General features: G+C 33.7%; 1 protein-coding gene across 1 annotated transcript in view; it reads left to right on the top strand.

The window, feature by feature from the left end:
* Positions 1-19,703, top strand: part of THSD7A (thrombospondin, type I, domain containing 7A) — a 210,500-nt gene extending 190,797 nt beyond the window's left edge. The window contains exons 22-27 of the mRNA XM_008579065.1: positions 2,613-2,786; positions 7,748-7,843; positions 10,570-10,652; positions 11,477-11,687; positions 14,128-14,215; positions 14,936-19,703. Coding sequence (XP_008577287.1) covers positions 2,613-2,786; positions 7,748-7,843; positions 10,570-10,652; positions 11,477-11,687; positions 14,128-14,215; positions 14,936-15,020 — 737 coding nt within the window. The 3' untranslated portion in view covers positions 15,021-19,703. The remainder of the gene's footprint in view (positions 1-2,612; positions 2,787-7,747; positions 7,844-10,569; positions 10,653-11,476; positions 11,688-14,127; positions 14,216-14,935) is intronic.
* Positions 19,704-19,941: the final 238 nt, after the last annotated feature.

Raw genomic sequence — 19,941 nt, 5'->3', positions numbered from 1 at the left:
ATATTGGGCACAAGGTGTGCATACTGTAAAATGTGAAAAGGAAATGTTGTATATTAAATAGTATAGACATAATTGGCAGATAATGATAAGTTAATATTTAGAAGTTTGGACTTGGTACAGAGAATTGCAGCAGAGATTTAAGGTAAAAATAAGCTAGGAAACCCATCCTTGAGAAAGATATGAGAGTAACGGTTTATTAGTGGATTGAAAATGAACAAGATTGAAGTAAATTACCTATATTTTACCCCCAAATGAAAAATGTTTATTGTCCCAATTTGCTTAAAATTATAAGGAAAAAATACATCTCTTTAAGAAATGTGTTCTTTTGGATAAGATCTCAAAAAAAAAAAAATAGAAAATAAGGATTCAGCAAAAAAAAAAAAAAAATGGTTGGGTACAAAACATATTTTCTATATAAAAGGGTATGATTTAAGAAAATTTTAAAGTGTGGAGGCCCAGTGTGGGTAACATATTTTCAAAAATATTGAAAAATGAGATCAGGTCTCTAAAAGTTAGAAAACCTGACAACATGTGTTACTCATTTATTCACTCATCAATTTAATCATTCCTTAGTAAATAAATTATTTGAGGTGATAATAGTGGTAGTCTATAGTCTATTATTAACATGAACAGAATGAAATTAAACAGAGCAGTTAATAAAATAACCCCTGATACTTTGAACTGGCTAGACTTTGAAGGCATTTCTCATTTTGCATAGTCAACTGGCATAATGGTCTTTGCTTACATGGATATTTTTGTTTACTTCAGGTTAAGAAATAAAGATTATTTTTAAAAACAAAAAATTTGAATAGCAACTCCTATTTAGCTGAGCAGGGTATAAAGTTTGAGTTTTGTAAGATGAGTAAGTTCTACAGATTTGCTGTGTAACATAGTACAATACTGTATTGTATGCGTAAAAATTTGTTGAGGGCAGATCTCGTGTTAAATGTTCTTATCAAAATAAACTAAAATAAAAAGAAATCTGGCTCACTAGAACTATGCAAAGGATTGCTTCTTAGACATTCCCACACCTGCCAATAATAACCTTTTGCTGATTCAGTAATTCCCATTTTATTACCTGCCCCCAAAACGGGCCTGATTTCAGTTGAGATCTCACACACGATCCAATTTAATAAAATCAATTTAATAAAATCATGTCTTGCCAGGATTTCTTAATGATGGCACAAGAAGTTGTTTTATTAATCAGATCTCCAGGCAACTTTGTGCTATGTTAATCATCTTCGGCATAACATAAGGCAATATGAGTTATTCATGTGGTATGGCTGGAATAATTAAAGTGATAAGACCCCTTGTGTCTATCATAATTTACCATATACTCTGAACAGTGTCACCAAGAAGTCAGTCCTGAGGGATGGAAAAGTATGGAAAATTGTATTTTATTAAATCTTCCTTGTTCTCAAAATGGTTGAAGATGTTGAACACATGGATACACCATGGCCCAACAATTTCACTCTTAGGTGTATACTCAATAGAAATATAAGTTCATCAAAAGACTTGTACTAAAATGTTCATGACAGAATTATTCATAATAGAAAATGTTTACAACTTGGCTCATATCCATCAATAGTACAATGGATATCTAAATTGTAGTATAGTCACACAATGGGATAAAGTATAGCTGTAAGAATGAACAAATGAGAACTACATAAATATATGATGTATCTCACAAATATAAATGAGTGAAAGAAGCCAAACACAAAAAAGTACGTATAGTATGACTTCATATATAATATGGGGTAGGTTACTGAGATTCTGGGAATGTTCTGTTTCTTTGTTTGAGTGCTGATTATGTGGATATATAATCAGATTGTGAAAATTCAGCTATCTATGCATTTATGATATGTGATCATTTTGCATGTATATTGTTCTTCAGTAAATACTTGAAAAAGGGGGAAGTTGGTTGAAGATGTAGATCAAAGGAAATGGCAAGTGTTATTTCCAATACTGGAGCTGCTCAATGGCCTGTCTCATCTCCACTCCTCTGGGAAGAAATAGGAATAAAATAATAAATAATAAATACCAGCTTTCTCAGCCTTGGACTTCAAGGTCCTTTGAAATTATGAATACCTAGAAGAGAAGCTCTATACATATTTAAGGTTTTTTTTTTTAGTATTACCAAGTATTTAATAAACCCCTTTACTATGATAATGACAAGAATGATGGTAAGTTTTAATAAAATATTTGTTAACTCTTAAAGGGAGGTGAATTGTGCAAATTCTTTATTCTAGAGCCATGATTCTCAAAGCATGGGATCACCGACCCCGGGAGATCTTGACGTTCTTTCAGAATATGTGCGAGGATTTCCCCTTTTAACTACATAGCTGTGCGAGTAAGCTCCTTCAAGCCATAGTTTATATTTGATATCATTAAGCAACACATAGACCAGTAACAACCACTCAGAGAATAACAATATTTATACCAACTTATAAAATTACATACAAACTTGCAAATATTAAATGCTTATCTAAATCTTATAAATAATATGTATAACTAGCATACCTACAAACATTACCCAATAGCGTTAGAATTAAAATGACTGTCAAGCCACTGTTTACTGGTATGGATGTAAACTACAAACCTGTGTTTTGCAGGTGACTGTTATTTGAAGGACTGGTCTTCGTGGAGCCTGTGTCAGCTGACCTGTGTGAACGGTGAGGATCTAGGCTTTGGAGGAATACAGGTCCGATCCAGAGCTGTGATTATACAAGAACTAGAAAATCAACATCTGTGCCCAGAGCAGATGTTAGAAACAAAATCATGTGATGGTGAGTGCTACAATTCATTAGTTTTGTGTTAAAAAGAAAAAGCACAAGATAAAGAATTTTCTGTTAAGCAAATTTACTAAGATCTCATGTAAGGCCAAGAGTTGAATTAAGGGTGTGCTTCTGAATTCTAAAGACATAGAGAAAGAAAAATTCTGCCACCCTTCATACATTAGGTGTCAAATATTATAAAAATTCATCCCAGTTTTATGATGTAAAGAAGCTGAGATAATTAGGAGCACGTTATTTGTGTAACTATGACAATCATGATCGTGAATGAGTCTAACAAAATTTAAGTCTAATGATATATTTGTTTTTAAAATTACAAATCCACAACAAAATGATAGATTTTACTATATTCTCAGAAACTGATAAATCAAATTATTTGGTAAGAATTAACCATCTTAATCTAAATTTGACATAGAACATATAGACCATGTATGTTTATATGTGTGTGTATGTATACACACATATAAAATGATTCACTCAATATGGGCAATACATGACATTTACAAGAACCAAAGAGCATTAAAATATAGTTTGGGGGATGCCAGGGAAGTCTCAGTGAAAACAAAAGAATTGATATCTAATGAAGAATGTCGAGCTCAACAAACAACCCTGTTATTCCTGCTTGTGCTCTGAAATAATTAAGAAATATGACATATAAGAGCAACTAGGATGCAAAATATTATTTTTCTTCCCAAAAAAGTTGGAAGAGAAAGCTTAAAATGTTAGAGAAGGAGAACATTTAGAATAAAGACCAAATGGGCTAGATGACTTAACTCAAGAATCAGATAGAATTACCCCCCTTTCAGTTAATATTCTCAAACTTATCAACTAGATAAAACATTCCATGTGCCTAGGACAAGGTAGATAAAGAATAGAGAAAGGTCAAAGGTTGCAATAAATGAAATAACTCCCAAGGCAGGAAAGAGAATTATTCACCCCGAAATGATAATGAAACAAAATTAGAAACCAATAACATAATTATAAAAGAAATCCCCCATGCCCATACAGAAATAAAACCTGAAAACCACACTCTATACATTACATATCAAACATTATATGGGATTCAGCAAAGGAGTAATTAGAAAATAACTTAAAGCTTTGAATGCTTATATAGAAGGGAGAAAACTTAACAATGAGCTAAGCTTTCAACTCAAGAAATTTCTTTTAAAAAGTAAAAGGGAAATAGAGTGTGACCAATATGTCTCACAAATTCAGTGAGACAGAAAACAAAGAACAAGAGATAATCAACAAAACCAATAGCTTGTTTTTTGAGCAAACTGAGAAAATAGACCACCTCGTGGTAAAATCAATGAAGAAAAACAAAGCAAAGCTGGAACTACCACAAATAAAATAGAGTTTATTAAAATGCAGAAAAGCAGACAACTTCTATTTATGTGAAATGCTAAGAAAATAAAACAAAGTTGAATGGGGAAAAAGTGAGAAAAATCTTTCCAATTCCTCTGTTAGTATAACCTTGACAGTAAAATCAGTCAATAAAAATAAAGTCACCTATGAAAATAAATGCCAAATTCATAAAAACTAAAATATTAGCTAAACAAATCAATAATGTATTTAATAGATAATTAATATTATGACTAAGTTTAATTAGTTCTAGAAATACAAAGATGCTTAAATATTAAAAAAATCTATTAATATAATTTATCACATTAACAGGAGAAAAAAGAATATAATTTTTAATACATCTGAAAAAAGGTGTTTATAGAATTTGATCCTCATTCACAATAAAAACTTGCAGACCATACTTGAGCTAGAAGAAAATCCCTTCACCCAATAAATGATATTCACCAAAACTTACAACAAACATCACAATATATGGGAAAGATTAGAAGCATTCCCTTGCAATCAATAACAAAACAAAAGAAGTGGCCCATTATTGCCACTTCTTTCCACCCTACTAATGGAGGTCCCAGTCAAAGCATAACTAGAAGAATATAAATATTCAATTTAATAATTGAAAATGAAAAAATAAAATTAACATTCTCATATGATTTTCACATGTAAAAAATTCAAGAGAATTTATAGACAAGTATTTGGACATAGGAAAAGAGTTCAGGAGCATTGTACAGTTTAAAAACCAATACACATAGGGCCGGCCTGTGGCTCACTCGGTAGAGTGCGGTGCTGATGAAAACCAATACACAAAATACTGTCTTTCTTTTAGCAGCAATACCCAGTAATAAAATTTAATTAGAAAAAATTGCATTAACAATAGAAATAAAGCTATAACAAGTCTAATAAAAACAATGTAATATAGGTATGGAAAAAATTATGAAATCCTATTGGAACACATAAAGAAAGAATTAAAACATTGGTAAAATAGACCATGTTCATGAATAAAAAGTCTCAATGTTAAAATACGTCAATTTTACATAAATATACCTATAAATTTCGTGCAATTTGAACAGGTTATTAGTGTAATCTGAGAAATTGATCCTAAAATTAATTTGATCTAAAGACCATGAAGACCCCAGAATGTTTTCAAGAAGGAAAAATGGGAGAAAAATTCAAGGGACTTACATGGCTTTATATAAAGACTTACTCAGAAGCACTAATAATTAAAAATAGTGATTGGTCAACAATAAAGCAATTAGACTAATGGAACAGAATAGAGAATCTGAGGTACAAATTCTCATATAGAGGTAAGAGGCAGAGTGAAAGTCAGTGGGGAAATGAGTGGGGAGATGAATAATGTTGCTACAATTTGTTATCCATATGAAGTTTTTAAAAGTGTCTTTAGCTTACATAATATATAAAACTACATTCCAGATAAATTATAGACCTGAAATAAAGAGCAAAACTGTAAAACGCTTATAGAAAATATGAGAATATTTTTAAGAACTCAAGGTAAGGAAGGATTTCCTAAATACAACACCAAAAGCACAAACAAAAGTAGAGAAAAAATTTTAATTAAAATGTAAATCTTCTACACAGTACAATACATCATAAACAAGGTTACAGGACCAGCCACAGACTTACAAAAGATATTTGTGAAGTCAATTAATTTCAAAGAATTAGTGTCTAGAATAGCAAATCTAAAACATTTTTGTCCAAAACAATTTTAGACTTAAAATTGTTGAGGACCCCAAAAAGCTTTTCTTTTGTGAGGTATATACATGGAAATTTATCATTTTAAAGATGAAAACTGATAGTTTTTTAATGTTTATTAATTTATTTAAAATAACAGTCATAAACCAATTGTACGTTATCATATATAGCATATTTTCTGAAAAATAACCGTTTTCCATAACAAAAATAAATTAATAAAAGAGTGATCTTGCTTTAGATTTTTGCAAATCTCTGTAAAGCCTGACTTGAAGACAGCTGAATTCTGTCATCACTTCTGCATTCAATCTATTGCAATCTTATTTTAGTTTATGTACATGAAGAAAAGCCAGCCTTATTCACACAGCTACATAGTTGAAAAGGGGAAATCCTCACACTTATACCTCCAAGGACCCTGAACCATGCTTTGAGAATCACTATTATAAAATAAAGAATTCCCACTATTCAATGAGAAAAGGTATAGATGTCAGTAGGAAAAAAATAGCCAGGAAATAAGCAATTTACGTAAGAGAAAAATCCAAAGGCTTCAAAACATCTTTGTTACTGTTTAATAGTTTTAATAATCAAAAAACTTCAATTTAAAAGGAAAAAACTCGGGCCGGCCCGGTGGCGCACTGGATAGTGCGCCGCTTGGGAAGCGCGGCGGCGCTCCCGCCCGAGGGTTCGGATCCCACATACAGACCGGTTCCTGCTCACTGGCTGAGCGAGGCGCGGGAGCGGCACCGAGAGTTGCAATCCCGTTGCCGGTCCCCGGTCCGGTACGGGGTCAACACTGAGGGTTGCGATCCGTTGCCGGACACGGAAAAAGACAAAAGACATAAATAAATAAAAGGAAAAAACTTTCTAGACCCACAAGACTGACAAAAAGTTTAAATCTGGCTATTATAAACTTTCACAAGTGTTTGGAGCAGTGGTAATCCTTATCCACTTCTGGTGGGTGAGTAAATTGTCTCCTTTTGGAGAAAAAAAAAAATGAGAAATATTTAGTAAAGTTTCAGCTATCTAAATAGTGATAACCAGAAATTTCTCTTGTAGATAGTTAACTTAAAGAAGCACCAAGAGACTTGCGTGAGGTTGACCACCATTGTTTTAAGAGCAAAAATTAAAAACAACCTAATCAAGGAAATAGCTAAATAAATTGTGATATTTAGTATAATGGAATTATATTTAGCAGTTAATATAAGTTGATTATATTTACATAAAAATTCACATGAAAAAGTTTCATATGTAACATTGACTATTAAGTTTCAGAATGACACATAGAATATGATACATTTAAAAACTTCCATATATTATTTACGTATACATAGTATTTGTATATATACATATACAGGTACATAATAAAAGAATTAAAAGCATGGCAAAGGAAGTCATACATCTACATCAGATTTGTATGTATTGCTGGACAGATAGGGAGGGAGTTCAGATCAGGAAGGAATATAGTGAAATATTGTTTATCTTTTATGTTTTCTTCATCAACAAGCAAATAAAAATGAAAACAAATATGGATAAATGGTAGTATTTGTTAAAATTGCATGATGGATAATTTAATATATTTTTTAGTTATTCTCCATACCTGTATGTATGTTTGATATTTCATTATGCTCTTTAAAAAGCATAAAATTCAATTAAAAACACAGGTTCCCACCAGAAAATATGACAGCAGACATGGAAAATTAACTTAGGTATATACCTGCAATTTTATAACATTTGCATGACAACTTTGGGACAATAAATAGACATTTGAATCATCAGCAATAGACTTCTTAACACTTTTCAATTGTTCATAAATATTTTATTAATACTCTATCCCCATGATTGTCCTTTTGGGCAACAGAGTGCCTCTGTTAACGTTTGTTGTGATTCTGCAGATGGGCAGTGTTATGAGTATAAGTGGATGGCCAGTGCTTGGAAGGGCTCTTCCCGAACAGTCTGGTGTCAAAGGTCAGATGGTGTGAATGTAACAGGTAAATCTCCAATTTCTCTTTGTTGTTTGAAAGTCTTGCTGTAACACACATGTAAGTTGGTTAAAGAATATAATGAAAGAAACAAAGATGCTCTTTCAGCATTTAGCACTTGGTTCAAGACACCTGAGCTTCATTCATGTCTGGTAACCAATCATAAATTATTTTATTTTGTAATGTTTCAAGTTTTTCCTCAGCTAGCCCTTTTAGAAATTGCTGCTAGAACTTATTTAATTAAAATGATGTCTAACTCTAAAAAATTATTATTATAAGTAAATAATTTACAGATTGTTTTTCCTAGAAATTATATGTATTAATAATGCATTCGTTTAAAAAAAACAATGTTTATTGACTGTTTCTGCATCTATACCATGAAGGTAAATACAAATACAGACCAAAAATATCACCAAGGGAGTATGATTATACAAATCAGATATCTTGCTTGAATTCAGAAATCTATGATTTAGAATTTTTTATTAATTAATAGGAAAGACCCATTGGTAAATCTCAAGCCCACAGCATATGAAGCACCTCACTTACTGTGCCTCAACTCCCAAATCATTATGCATCTGAAGAAGAAATCCAGAGGAAGAAATTGTTTTGATTATACTTTGACCCAAATATACTTCCAAAGAACTACTGTAATCTGCAGTTACTAAAAGATTCTTTATCTGAGTCCTATAAATGTGACGGAGCCTAAGGACCCTTGAAGGGGAAGAAATTGGCTCCAGATATGTACCAAAGACCCTGCAAGTTTCCTAAAGAGAAATGAAAATCAGAACCAGAGCCTCAACCTCATGACCCCCAAATCTAATGCTATTCTTAAACAGATTTTTATAGATCTAATATACAGAAATCTCCATAGCATAATGGCTGCAGGAGTATTGACCGTTAGCTCCCCTGCTGACTTCTGCTGTTGTTTTGATCTTCCGGTGGGACGAAAAAGTAATGTGCATTTGGATGCCTCTAAGTAATGTCCATTTATAAATTTAACTTTAATATACAGAGTACTCTAACAGGAGCAGGGATCAATATGCTTTTTGAAAAGTATCAGTTTTAATATTGAATTTTAACTTACCTGGATTTATTGAAACCTAATTACTTATTTCCTCCCTATGAAGGCTGGAACAGGATGTCAAATTGTATTTTTGTGAAGATATGATTTTAAACATGAGAAAGTAGAAATCCTTGATAACAGCATCCCCCAGTGGACATATACATACAAAGACTCCTACGAGGAAATCCTTTGCTCTCTCACAGTATTATTTTTTGGGGAGATAAACCTACCCTAACCATCCCACTCTAAGAGATATGAGGTAAAAAGAGCCCTTGACAGAGAGGCCTAAGTTTTCTGAACCAGAAGATATTATAGATGTTATCCATTCAACTCAGACATTGGAAACGAATGTCCACATTCTTCTTTAAACTATTCAGAGGGAATTTAACAGCTTCCCCAAAGGGTCCTATAAGTTTGCATTTTTTTTTTCCAAATGTGGATGCAAATAATATTTGTCTGCCTTTTATTCTACATGTTAAAAGCTCTTTTCTCACTGCAATTGGTGCTATTTCCCAATGCAAAGGTAAGTCAAACTTTAAAAGACTTACCTATAGAAATTATGTTTTTAAATTTCTTTTCAATATGGTAAAATGTCCAATGTATTTATTTCTTTCTAATATCGTTTGGTACCAAAAAGCCAATGTGTAAATGATTTGTGATAAACTCTGTATGTGTTCTTCTTTCATCTTTTAGGAGAGGTGAGATTCTTTATGAGAAATAAAAACACATGTAAAGTATATTACCTACCTTGATCAATTGCTTTAATTTATGAATTGTCCGTATAAGAAACTCAAGATACTGCTTTCTTTCTTCTTCATATGTTTAATGATAATAACTTCAAAATACATGTCTTAACTGTAGTTGCCTTGCAATAAAACAAAGAATTAATAGGCACCTTAGATTAAATTCTAGAAGATCATCAGTACCATAAACAAAGACAAAACTTGGCTTTGCAAAAATCACTAGTTTGAAAATATGAGTTTCTTTCACATCACCAATATTGTTTCTTATGACATCCATTCCCACCTTAAAACTTCATTGACAACAACTTAGGCATAGTTGATACTATACCCGAAAATGAAGAGGGATAAATAGCTATAAAATCAAGTTGAAACAATAGTGCAAACAACTTAGTAGCTACATTTTTCTTCCCTATACCCCCCAAATTATCCTGAATTAGCAGGAATAGTGATTTTCTCAAAAAGAAATATGCGTTATAAAAAAATACATTTCTGTGGTAGTCACATAAATTAAAGAGTTCTCTCAAGGGACATGAAAACTATTGTTTTGAATAGCCAAGAAAGAATTTTAACTTTAAACGAAAATTAAATCTGCTTTTCAATTGCTGGACTTGGCTTCAAGAACTACTGCCAGAAATAGGTTGTATGCATTTAGTATTTTTTAAATAGCAGCTATAAAATCACTCTTTTGACAAATGCTTACTGAACACCTACTAAGTACCAGGCACTGTGTTGTCTTCCCTCGGTAAGAAAAGCCTCAAGTTGCTTAATAAGTTGGTCAAGGTTAATCAAATATTTCACAGTCAACCACCAACAGAAAAATCTGTGGGATTCTCAGAGTGGTTCAGGAGTCAAAGACAAGTCTATAACAACAGTGTATTTTTATGATAGCAAGAGGTGCTATTTTCAAAATATGATTTTCTGTTCTGCAGGGGGCTGCTTGGTGGTGAGCCAACCCGATGCTGACAGGTCTTGTAACCCACCGTGTAGTCAACCCCACTCATACTGTAGCGAGGTATGTGCAAAATTATTAGAGCAGGCAAACCAGCTTCATTTGTCACCCCACTGTCTCTTGTGCAAGCCATACCCCCCACCAAAAAGCATGTCTTGAGGCATAAAAATACTATTTTTAGCCTTCTTTTATAATATAAACAATTCTTTTTTTTTTTTTTCTTTTTGTCTTTTTTTTTTTTTCGTGTCCGGCAATGGATCGCAACCCTCAGTGTCGCGCCCATACCGGACCGGGACCGGCAACGGGATCGCAACCCTCAGTGTCGCGCCCATACCGGACCGGGACCGGCAACGGGATCGCAACCCTCAGTGTCGCGCCCATACCGGACCGGGACCGGCAACGGGATCGCAACCCTCAGTGTCGCGCCCATACCGGACCGGGACCGGCAACGGGATCGCAACCCTCAGTGTCGCGCCCATACCGGACCGGGACCGGCAACGGGATCGCAACCCTCAGTGTCGCGCCCATACCGGACCGGGACCGGCAACGGGATCGCAACCCTCAGTGTTGCACCCGCACCTCGCTCAGCCAGTGAGCGGGAACCGGTCTGTATGTGGGATCCGAACCCTCCCGCGCTCCCAAGCGGTGCACTGTAGCAGTGCGCCACCGGGCCGGCCCAATATAAACAATTCTGAATGCACGTGCTTTTGCTTTTATAATACATCTGTATATAATACAAAAACTACACTTTTTTTATGTAGTTAAGACAGAGAATACATGGAGTAAATTCTCCAAACAGTCCTTGTTTAAAGCCTTCTCTTCAGTTCAGGTCTGTTATGCTTTCAAAGATTAGCTTGCATGCCTAGTGTAAATCTTTTCTCCTGCAGGTGAAAACATGCCATTGTGAAGAAGGGTACACTGAAGTCATGTCTTCTAACAGTACACTTGAGCAGTGCACACTTATCCCTGTGGTGATGATACCCACCATGGAGGACAAAAGAGGAGATGTGAAAACCAGTCGGGCAGTACATCCAACCCAACCCTCCAGTAACCCAGCAGGACGGGGAAGGACCTGGTTTCTACAGCCATTTGGGCCAGGTGAAGTATCTAGCCAGTGTCGATGCAGAATTCTTTACTTATACATTTAGCCAGAGGATTTTTTTTTTTTAAATGAGCAAGCATTTTCATATGTGCTATTTACTATTTCATCTACATGCCTTTATTCTGATATTGCCATCTATTCTTACATTTTTTTATTATTATTATGAAAAAAGCACTCATGCTCAAAGTTCAGAGAAATGAAATTACTTTCTTCTGAGAAGAATTTTAGGATCAAATATTATTTATTTCAATCCCAGTCAAATTTACAATTATAAATTAATTTCACATTGGACAAAGAAATCAAACAATGAAAATATAAATTAGGAAAAAAGTGTGTTGTTGTTCAGAACTGGGACAAATAAGACTATAAAGACATTCTAGAATTTTTAGTTGGACCACAAGAATGGTAATTGTTTGGACATTAAATAAGAACATGAGTAATGCAGTCCTGTGCCAGGGGCCACTTGGTAGACAGACCAATTTATTTCAGCCCTCAGAGTTAGCGTACTTAAATATTCAGAATCTGTACTAGTACCAGATACACAAAGCAGGGATGGAGCCTTCCCTTCCGGATGGGATGATTCAAACTTGGAGACCGACCAGACCTTTTGCATATTAAACAGACAGCTCTTAAAGTATGTAGTAATGGACTTGTAGCCAATACAGGCACAAGCTCAGAGGCATGATGAAATGCTGTTCTCTGCTCTGCACACTTTCTCTCCCCAGTTGGATTTAATCACACACTCATCCCTAGAACTAACCTGGTATTTGAAAATGTGTTATAAGGGCTCTGTAGCATCTAAGATCATGCCGCTTTTTCTCACACCCTGGAGAAATTACTAGTTCATGACCAAAGGAAATTCCCCGGCAGAGCCTGGCATAACCTGCTTCATAATTCCATTAGAAATGAGAAAGGAAAGAAGGAATTTTCACAGCTAGCACATCGCTATTTTTCTAATTTCTCTTATTGGAGAATCAGTATTGAATTTTTTAAGGTATTTTAAATATTTGGGTTACTAGCTTTCAACCACATTATCCCTGCCTTGATTAGGTTTTTAGCGAAAATGCGATTTATTTTGCATAGCTGACTTGTTTGTGTAAGCATGGGAAAACTCTTCTCTCAGTACTAAAGACAGTGGACCAGCAAATGGCCATTAGCAATCTTGACCTTGACCAAGAATTCAGACAGATATCCTCACATCAAAACAAGTTTTTTAAGGAGATTAATACTATTGTCATTATCTTTAATATACAGTTTTCCAAAAGTGAAAATTTTAATATATTAAAAAGGTACATGCTCTGAAAAATAACACTTAGATATTCTTTGTTTTTGAAAAACCCAAGTAATATTTGCTGAAGAACTCTCAGGGCAGAGAAACCCAATAGTGGAACAACTCTTTTGATTCTAAACTGAGCTCAAATTTTTAAAAGAAATTTAGATTAAAAAGAAAGGATATTTACATATTAACTGAGTTATTTCCAGCAAATGAGCCCCTAAATTGATCCAGCTCCAGACAAAAAAAAATTCCACAGTACTGATTCACTTTTGATGCCTTTCAAATATTAAATAAACCAGAGTCTCTGTGGGTTCACTTTTGCCCAATCTGTAATTTTAACACTAATATCATATATTTAATTGTATGTATGCAACAGAAAATATATGTTGATGTGAGGATCAAATTAAGTTAGGCAATGTCATTAATAGCATCTTGTGCTTGAAGACTATTCAGAACATAAAACTGAGAAGTTCAAAGAGAATGAGACCAGGAAACCAAAGTAGAAAATTTCCTGTCATGTCTGATTCCACATAATAGAAAATGTATGGGAAAAAAAAGTCATTTAGAGATCCTTTCACATGTTAATCAAACTGATTATTTTTGCAGATGATATTGTCAAACCAATATTAAAGCACACACTTAAGTGTAGACTAGATAAAAGATTATTAATTCCAAAAAATGTTAAGTATATCCACCTTCATTTCATCTGGAACAAATTTATTAAAATGACTAAGTCTGTATTTAGATGCCTGTCTGAATCAACTCTAAGTTGTGGGACAATCTTAAAACTGCATTATTTTTCATCTTATAATTGCCATTCTCAAAATAGATTGAAAATCGGAAGAATGTTTATATAGCATCACACACATTGAATTTGAAGTAAAATTCAGATAAGAAGCAGCAAAAATTTAGACATCTACACTTGAAATCTGAACTCAAACAATATTACTTTTCAGTTCAATTTTCATTGATAATTTATCTATAATGAAGCAGCATCTACCTTATAATAGCAGCTTCCCAGTAATCATTAACTATGCTGAAGCAATAATTCATTTGGAGTTTTGAATTGGTCATAGGTAACTGGTCATAGTTCATAGTTAAAGACTGTCACATATATACTAGACTAATCTAAATTAATAATTAATATTGACTCTTCTTAGATGGGAGACTGAAGACCTGGGTTTATGGTGTAGCAGCCGGGGCATTTGTGTTACTCATCTTTATTGTCTCCATGATTTATCTTGCTTGGTGAGTGTTTAAATATTTCAAAATCTAAGGAGTTACATAATGTCTCTCTTTCAGAGAAAACCATAACAAAGGAACAGAAAACTAATATCTCAAATAAGCATTCTGCATTTATTTAGTGTTCACATAAAGTTTTAAATAAACATAGTTTTAGTCTTAGATGGCCTAAAAACTACCAAATCTGTCATTTAGTTTCTAAAGATGAGCCAGGACTGTTCGAGGTCATCTTCTCAAGTATGTTCTTTTGTAAGTGTGCAAGAGAATGTTGCTTTGTACAGACCATGGTGAACTGTAGATTTTTATATTGAATTACTACTGGAGGAGATAATGGATTATGATAACACCTAATTTTATTCAGCTATCTTTTAAAATATGTATTATTTGTAAATCATGGATTATTTGTAAAGATTTCTGGCTAAATAGAAATAATTATACTATAACATTACTTCTCTTATTAGTACTAAAGGAATTCCACTTGGGTAATTCATCTTTTATAGGATAGTAAAATACTTCAAGTTTATTTAAAGTTTATTCAAAGCATAAAACTATGAAATTCAGAGACACCAGAAAATCAAATTCTAAGGCTGAATTTAGGCAATGTAGGCAATTAAGCAGTTTAGGTCTATCAATTTGTTTTGCCTTTTTTTCTTTAATTTAAAACAATAACATTTACAATTGAAGACTGATTTTCTTTCCCCTAATTTTAATGATTTTTTTTTACAGCAAAAAGCCAAAGAAACCCCAGAGAAGGCAAAACAACCGACTGAAACCTTTAACCTTAGCCTATGATGGGGATGCAGACATGTAACATATAATGATTCCTCGCAATAACCAGTTTTGGCTTTCTAACTTTGTAATCAATATCCATAGGCCACAACACAAGTATCCAGACTGTGTGGATTAAAATTCATTTTAACTTTTTAAAAGAGCATCATAAAGATAAAAGTGAAAATCATACTGCCACTGGGGATATTCAAGACTGTACCACTTACATATAGACCATTAACCCTGAGAATTTAGGAAATTTAGTTGAACACATGCTGCATTCTGAGAGGTTTATGTCATGTTTTCTGAAATCTACCAACTGAAAAACCACTTTCATCTCTAGAAAATAGTGGTGGAATTGGCCAGTTAGGATGCCTGTTGCAAGACTGACTACTGCAGTGTTAAACCCATAAAGCTTTCAAGCATGAAGAGTTTATACCAAGATCTCCACAATACTATAGTCAAGCATAACAACACATATACTCAATTGAATGATACACATGATTATGTCAGATTATGTACCTGTTAATAAATAATTTTAACAGTGAATAAGAGATAAACTCTAAGCTGAGCAGAAAATCCATTGGATAAATTCAGTATTTTGAAGGTTGATGGTAGCTTTTATTGACCTGCATTTCAGAGACAAAGACTCTTTTATAAGACTTCATTCTTGTCTCTCTCCAAAGTATGAATGCTGGACATGTACTAGTATCTTAGAAGAAAGAGTCCTGAAGTTCAGTATTTTATAGTGGTTATTGTCTGGAAAACTAATTTGCTTGTGTTAATACAGTACATTTCTACTTTCCCTAATTTTCAAACTGGTTGCCTGTATCTTTTTTGCTATATGGAAGGCACATTTTTGCACTATATTAGTGCAGCATGATAGGCACTTAACCAATATTGCCATAGAAACTGCCTCTTTTCATATGGGATGAAGACACCTGTGCCGAGAGTGTCACGGAGACATTTGCAAGTTCTTGTATCCTGAAGAGAGTAAAGTTCAGTTTGGATGGTGACAGGATGGAATCAGCTGTTACACCTGCTGTACATACTCTTCCTTATCACTGCAGCCATTGTGAAATCGACAACATGGTGGTAATTTAAGTGTCCAAGTCCCTAACCCATTAACCCGCCAAAGGTGGATCCCTCTAGTTGGTTTGTAATTGTTCTTTGAAGGCTGTTTATGACTAGATTTTTATATTTGTTATCTTTGTTAAAAAAAGAAAAGAAAAGAAAAAAAGGAACTGGTTGTCTTTTTAATTTCGAGCAGATGGAGAAAATAATGTATCAATGATTTTTGTAACTAATAGCAATCCAAATTATGCGTTGATTTTTCTTTCTCCTCGATTTGTTTTCCCAGTTTCAAATTGGATGTCTGTCTTGCAGGCAGCATTTCAAAATCCATAGTCTTGTCTTTCTCACTGCTAAAATTAGAAGCAGACTTTGTAAGGTATTATTTCAAAAACTAAAATTTTGAAAAGAAAAGAATAAATATCTTATCTAGGGCTTTATTAAATATCTAGACCAAGAGTGGCAAGCTTTTTCTGTAAAGGACCAGATATTAAATATTTTTAGCCAGCTCCATGTTGCAATTTCTCAACTCAGCCACTATGCCACTACAGCTATAGACATATGCAAAAGGTAAAAGAACAAACATGGCTGTTTTCCAATAAAACTTTCTTTGGAGAAACAGCCAGCAGGCCATACTTGCAAGTTCTAGTTTGCTGACCCCTGGTCTAGATTTTTTTTTTTTTTTTTTAATGCTAACTCTCTTATGTCCTCTTTAGTTTTTATTCATTTATCCTCTGACTGTGGTCAGTGTTTAATTTCAAAGGTGAAAATTTACAAGCCATTAAACTTACCATTGTATTGGGAGAAGCTATATTTTTCACAGATGTAGCCTTGGGAATGACACAGTGGAACAATATCTAAATTAGCAGACTTTTTTCATATGAAAAGAAAATTCAAAAGGTGCCATTGAAAAGCAATATCATTTTTAAGGCCACGTTTATTGCGACAACCTTTGGGAAAGGGGAGGGCCTTAGGTTTTCAGGTCTTTTAAAAATAGCATAACAAGTTATTTTATTTTAAGCATAGCTGTGTTGCTGAAAAGTGGTTTGGATTATAAGGTATTTTGCCTTCATACTGCAGTTTGAACTCCCCCTACTGTTCATTAGTGAATTTGCAAAGATTAAGGATGTCATAGTCCCCAAAGTGAAAAGATTTTTTATGTATTTCAATGAGAACTAAATGCAGTAAACTCTAATTCCTTATTCAGTATTCACTATATTAGGCAAAGTAAATCATTTCAAAGAGAACAGGTAGTCAGGACGATGAGAATTTTACTTTAAAACAAGGATTTAAATAAGGAAAACCATAAAAACAAAATCCATTTCATCTGTTTTACTGAAGAGAAAGACAAAAATAATATTGTTACTCTAAAACTGTGATCATCAATGTATATACTCAGGGGTCTTCCAGATAATCCTCAAGTTGATCTCACCGAATAAAGTAAACTCCATTTGTCTAAAATGGTTGAGAAAGAATCTATTGCAGTTACTTTCAGCTAACAGTCTTATGGAATGTGTGCAACCCCTAAAAATTTTGAAGTGGAGAACAGAATATGTTATTCTACTAAAACTGTACTTAAGATATTGTAAAATGTCATTAATTCAGAAGACAAATTAGTATCATCCTACCTATATAGTAAGAATTAAACTATAATCAAAAATTATAAAATCTCATAAGAATACAAGATGTTTTTATTCATAAATTGATTACATTTTACACCATATATAGAGACAAGATTAGGTTGAATGTGACCTAACACAGGAGAACGTATTGGAAGTCGATTGTTAGGATAAATCAATACTGGATGGCCTCTTGTTAGAAAGGTGGAAAGAAGGGAATGTAGCTATCTGGCTATTTTGGACAAATGGGAAGTTACTGTATTTATGTTTCTAACCTGAAAAAGGCCTTATTTTTGTTCCTAACATGAGTCAATAATGAATTAAATACTGTACTGGAATTTCATTAGAACCTTATTCCTCCTGTTCGTTTTTAGAATTCAGGAGGGAAATAGTAGTAGGAACTTGTCTGTCTCTTGACACTTTTGCCTTACCAAAATGGTCTATGAGCTCACAAAGATGTAGAACTACTGTTCTATAAGTATGAAGTTCTGCTTGGTTTAAAAGAAAAAAAAAGGAAAGACAAGAAAAATATTGACACAGTGTTATATGATTTTGTTGGACTGTTTTGGTGGAAACAACATAGAAGGGGCATAACTGGTCTCTCTTGAAAGGAGCTGACTTGCTTATTCATCAATGCCGATTCAATATTTTGACAATAATCCTCATTTCAAAGTCTTTTTGAGGACACTACAGTGTAGTATAAGCTAATTGAAAAGGGGTGCATAAAAGCATGTTTTTAATTATTTAAAACAAAGCACAAATTACTTATAGCAAGACAAATATTTATTGAATTATAACAAGTAAGACACTGCTACGCACTGTACAAAAAATTAATAATGGCTTTTGTATATTTAGGTTCCTAAGACATTCAAAAGGACAAAATGCTTAACAAGTAAAGATAGCACTTAAACGCAGTGCCCTTTATTCTGGATTTATTTTTAAATGTGGTTAGTATTTCTCCATAAGTAATGTGTCTTAGGCCATGCTTGTAGGAGTTTGGTTTTTCCCTATTCCTCCCTGACTTGGCTGGCCATGGTCACTGTGGCTTAATCAGCTTCTGTTACGTTCCTGGACATTTCAAGATAAAGTCACTTCTTACTTCTTATAGGAAGCAAGTAGCATCTCTCACGGTTATTGACTTCCTCCAACTCCCTGTATCCTTGGTCCTTTATGATGATTTTCTCTGCCTGGTCTCTCTCTCTACCCTGCTCTCTTATCAACAGCTAATCTTGTCTACTTCCCTTACAACCACCTTGCACTACCCATGCCCAAATTTTTAATAAGAAAAGGAGGACAATACCTATATCCCCTTCATATTGGAATTAAAGTGTGAACAGAAATTCACAGTAATTTAAGCAGAATGCACTGGTCAAAGAAATGAATAAAAGGGAAAGAAAAGATGTAGAAGGCATGTAAAAAAAAAAAAAAAAAAGACCTTTTCTGCAAAAATACCTATTGGTGCACCTGCTTTAGTCTTGCCCGGTATCCTCCTAGTCCTCTTCCTTCCCTCTTGTTTCTTTGTTTACTTCCCACCTTTCAAAGCCATGAGGGAGGCCTATACCTTCAATACTGTACAGAAGGAGAGCCCATTCTTAGGCTAACGTGGTATCTGAATAGATTTGCAACAACCATGCTTCCCAGATGATCTGGGCTCTCATTATTTATAAAAGTATTACCAAACTTAAATGTGTTTCTTGTTCTATTTCCCCTCTAAGATCAAGGCTGTTGAAAGGACAGCAGTCCAGAAACAAATCTGTGAGGCCTCTTGTCAGGGTGTGATTGATCTTTCCTATGTGTAATTTAGATGTGAGAACCACACCATCTGCCTGTTCAGGTAATAACCATCTCACCTGGTCCTACCCTCAGATGGCCAGGATTTCAGGTATCTGAATCTGGAGTGTGAGCCTAGCAAACAGTTATTCTTCTATAAAAAGGATGTTTTTCAGTGTGATGTGATAATTCTGTATCTAGAAGAGACACTGAAAATGGTTATGTCTACGTTATTAAATGAATAAAACAAATGCTAAATGAATAGAGTTAATTTTACAGCTTTATTTTTCCATGCTTCTACCAAGCCACATCTTAAAACAGGCAGTATATGAAGAGTTTTAGTTTGTAGGAGTCATGTTTTCAGTGGTCAAAAATCTCTATTGTACTTAGAATATAATTGGGTGTCAGTTTTATGTTGTGTTTTGTAGGGTTTTTTTTTAAAGTAATAGTTTCTAGATTACTTACTTTTTAATCCTCAATGAACTTTTCCCAACTATTTTTCAG

The sequence above is a fragment of the Galeopterus variegatus genome, unplaced genomic scaffold (assembly GCF_000696425.1).
Source record: "Galeopterus variegatus unplaced genomic scaffold, G_variegatus-3.0.2 Scaffold1803, whole genome shotgun sequence".
In the NCBI taxonomy this organism is placed as follows: Eukaryota; Metazoa; Chordata; class Mammalia; order Dermoptera; family Cynocephalidae; genus Galeopterus; species Galeopterus variegatus.
The sequence above is the reverse complement of the archived record's forward strand: the minus strand, read 5'-3'. Positions and strand labels throughout refer to the sequence as shown.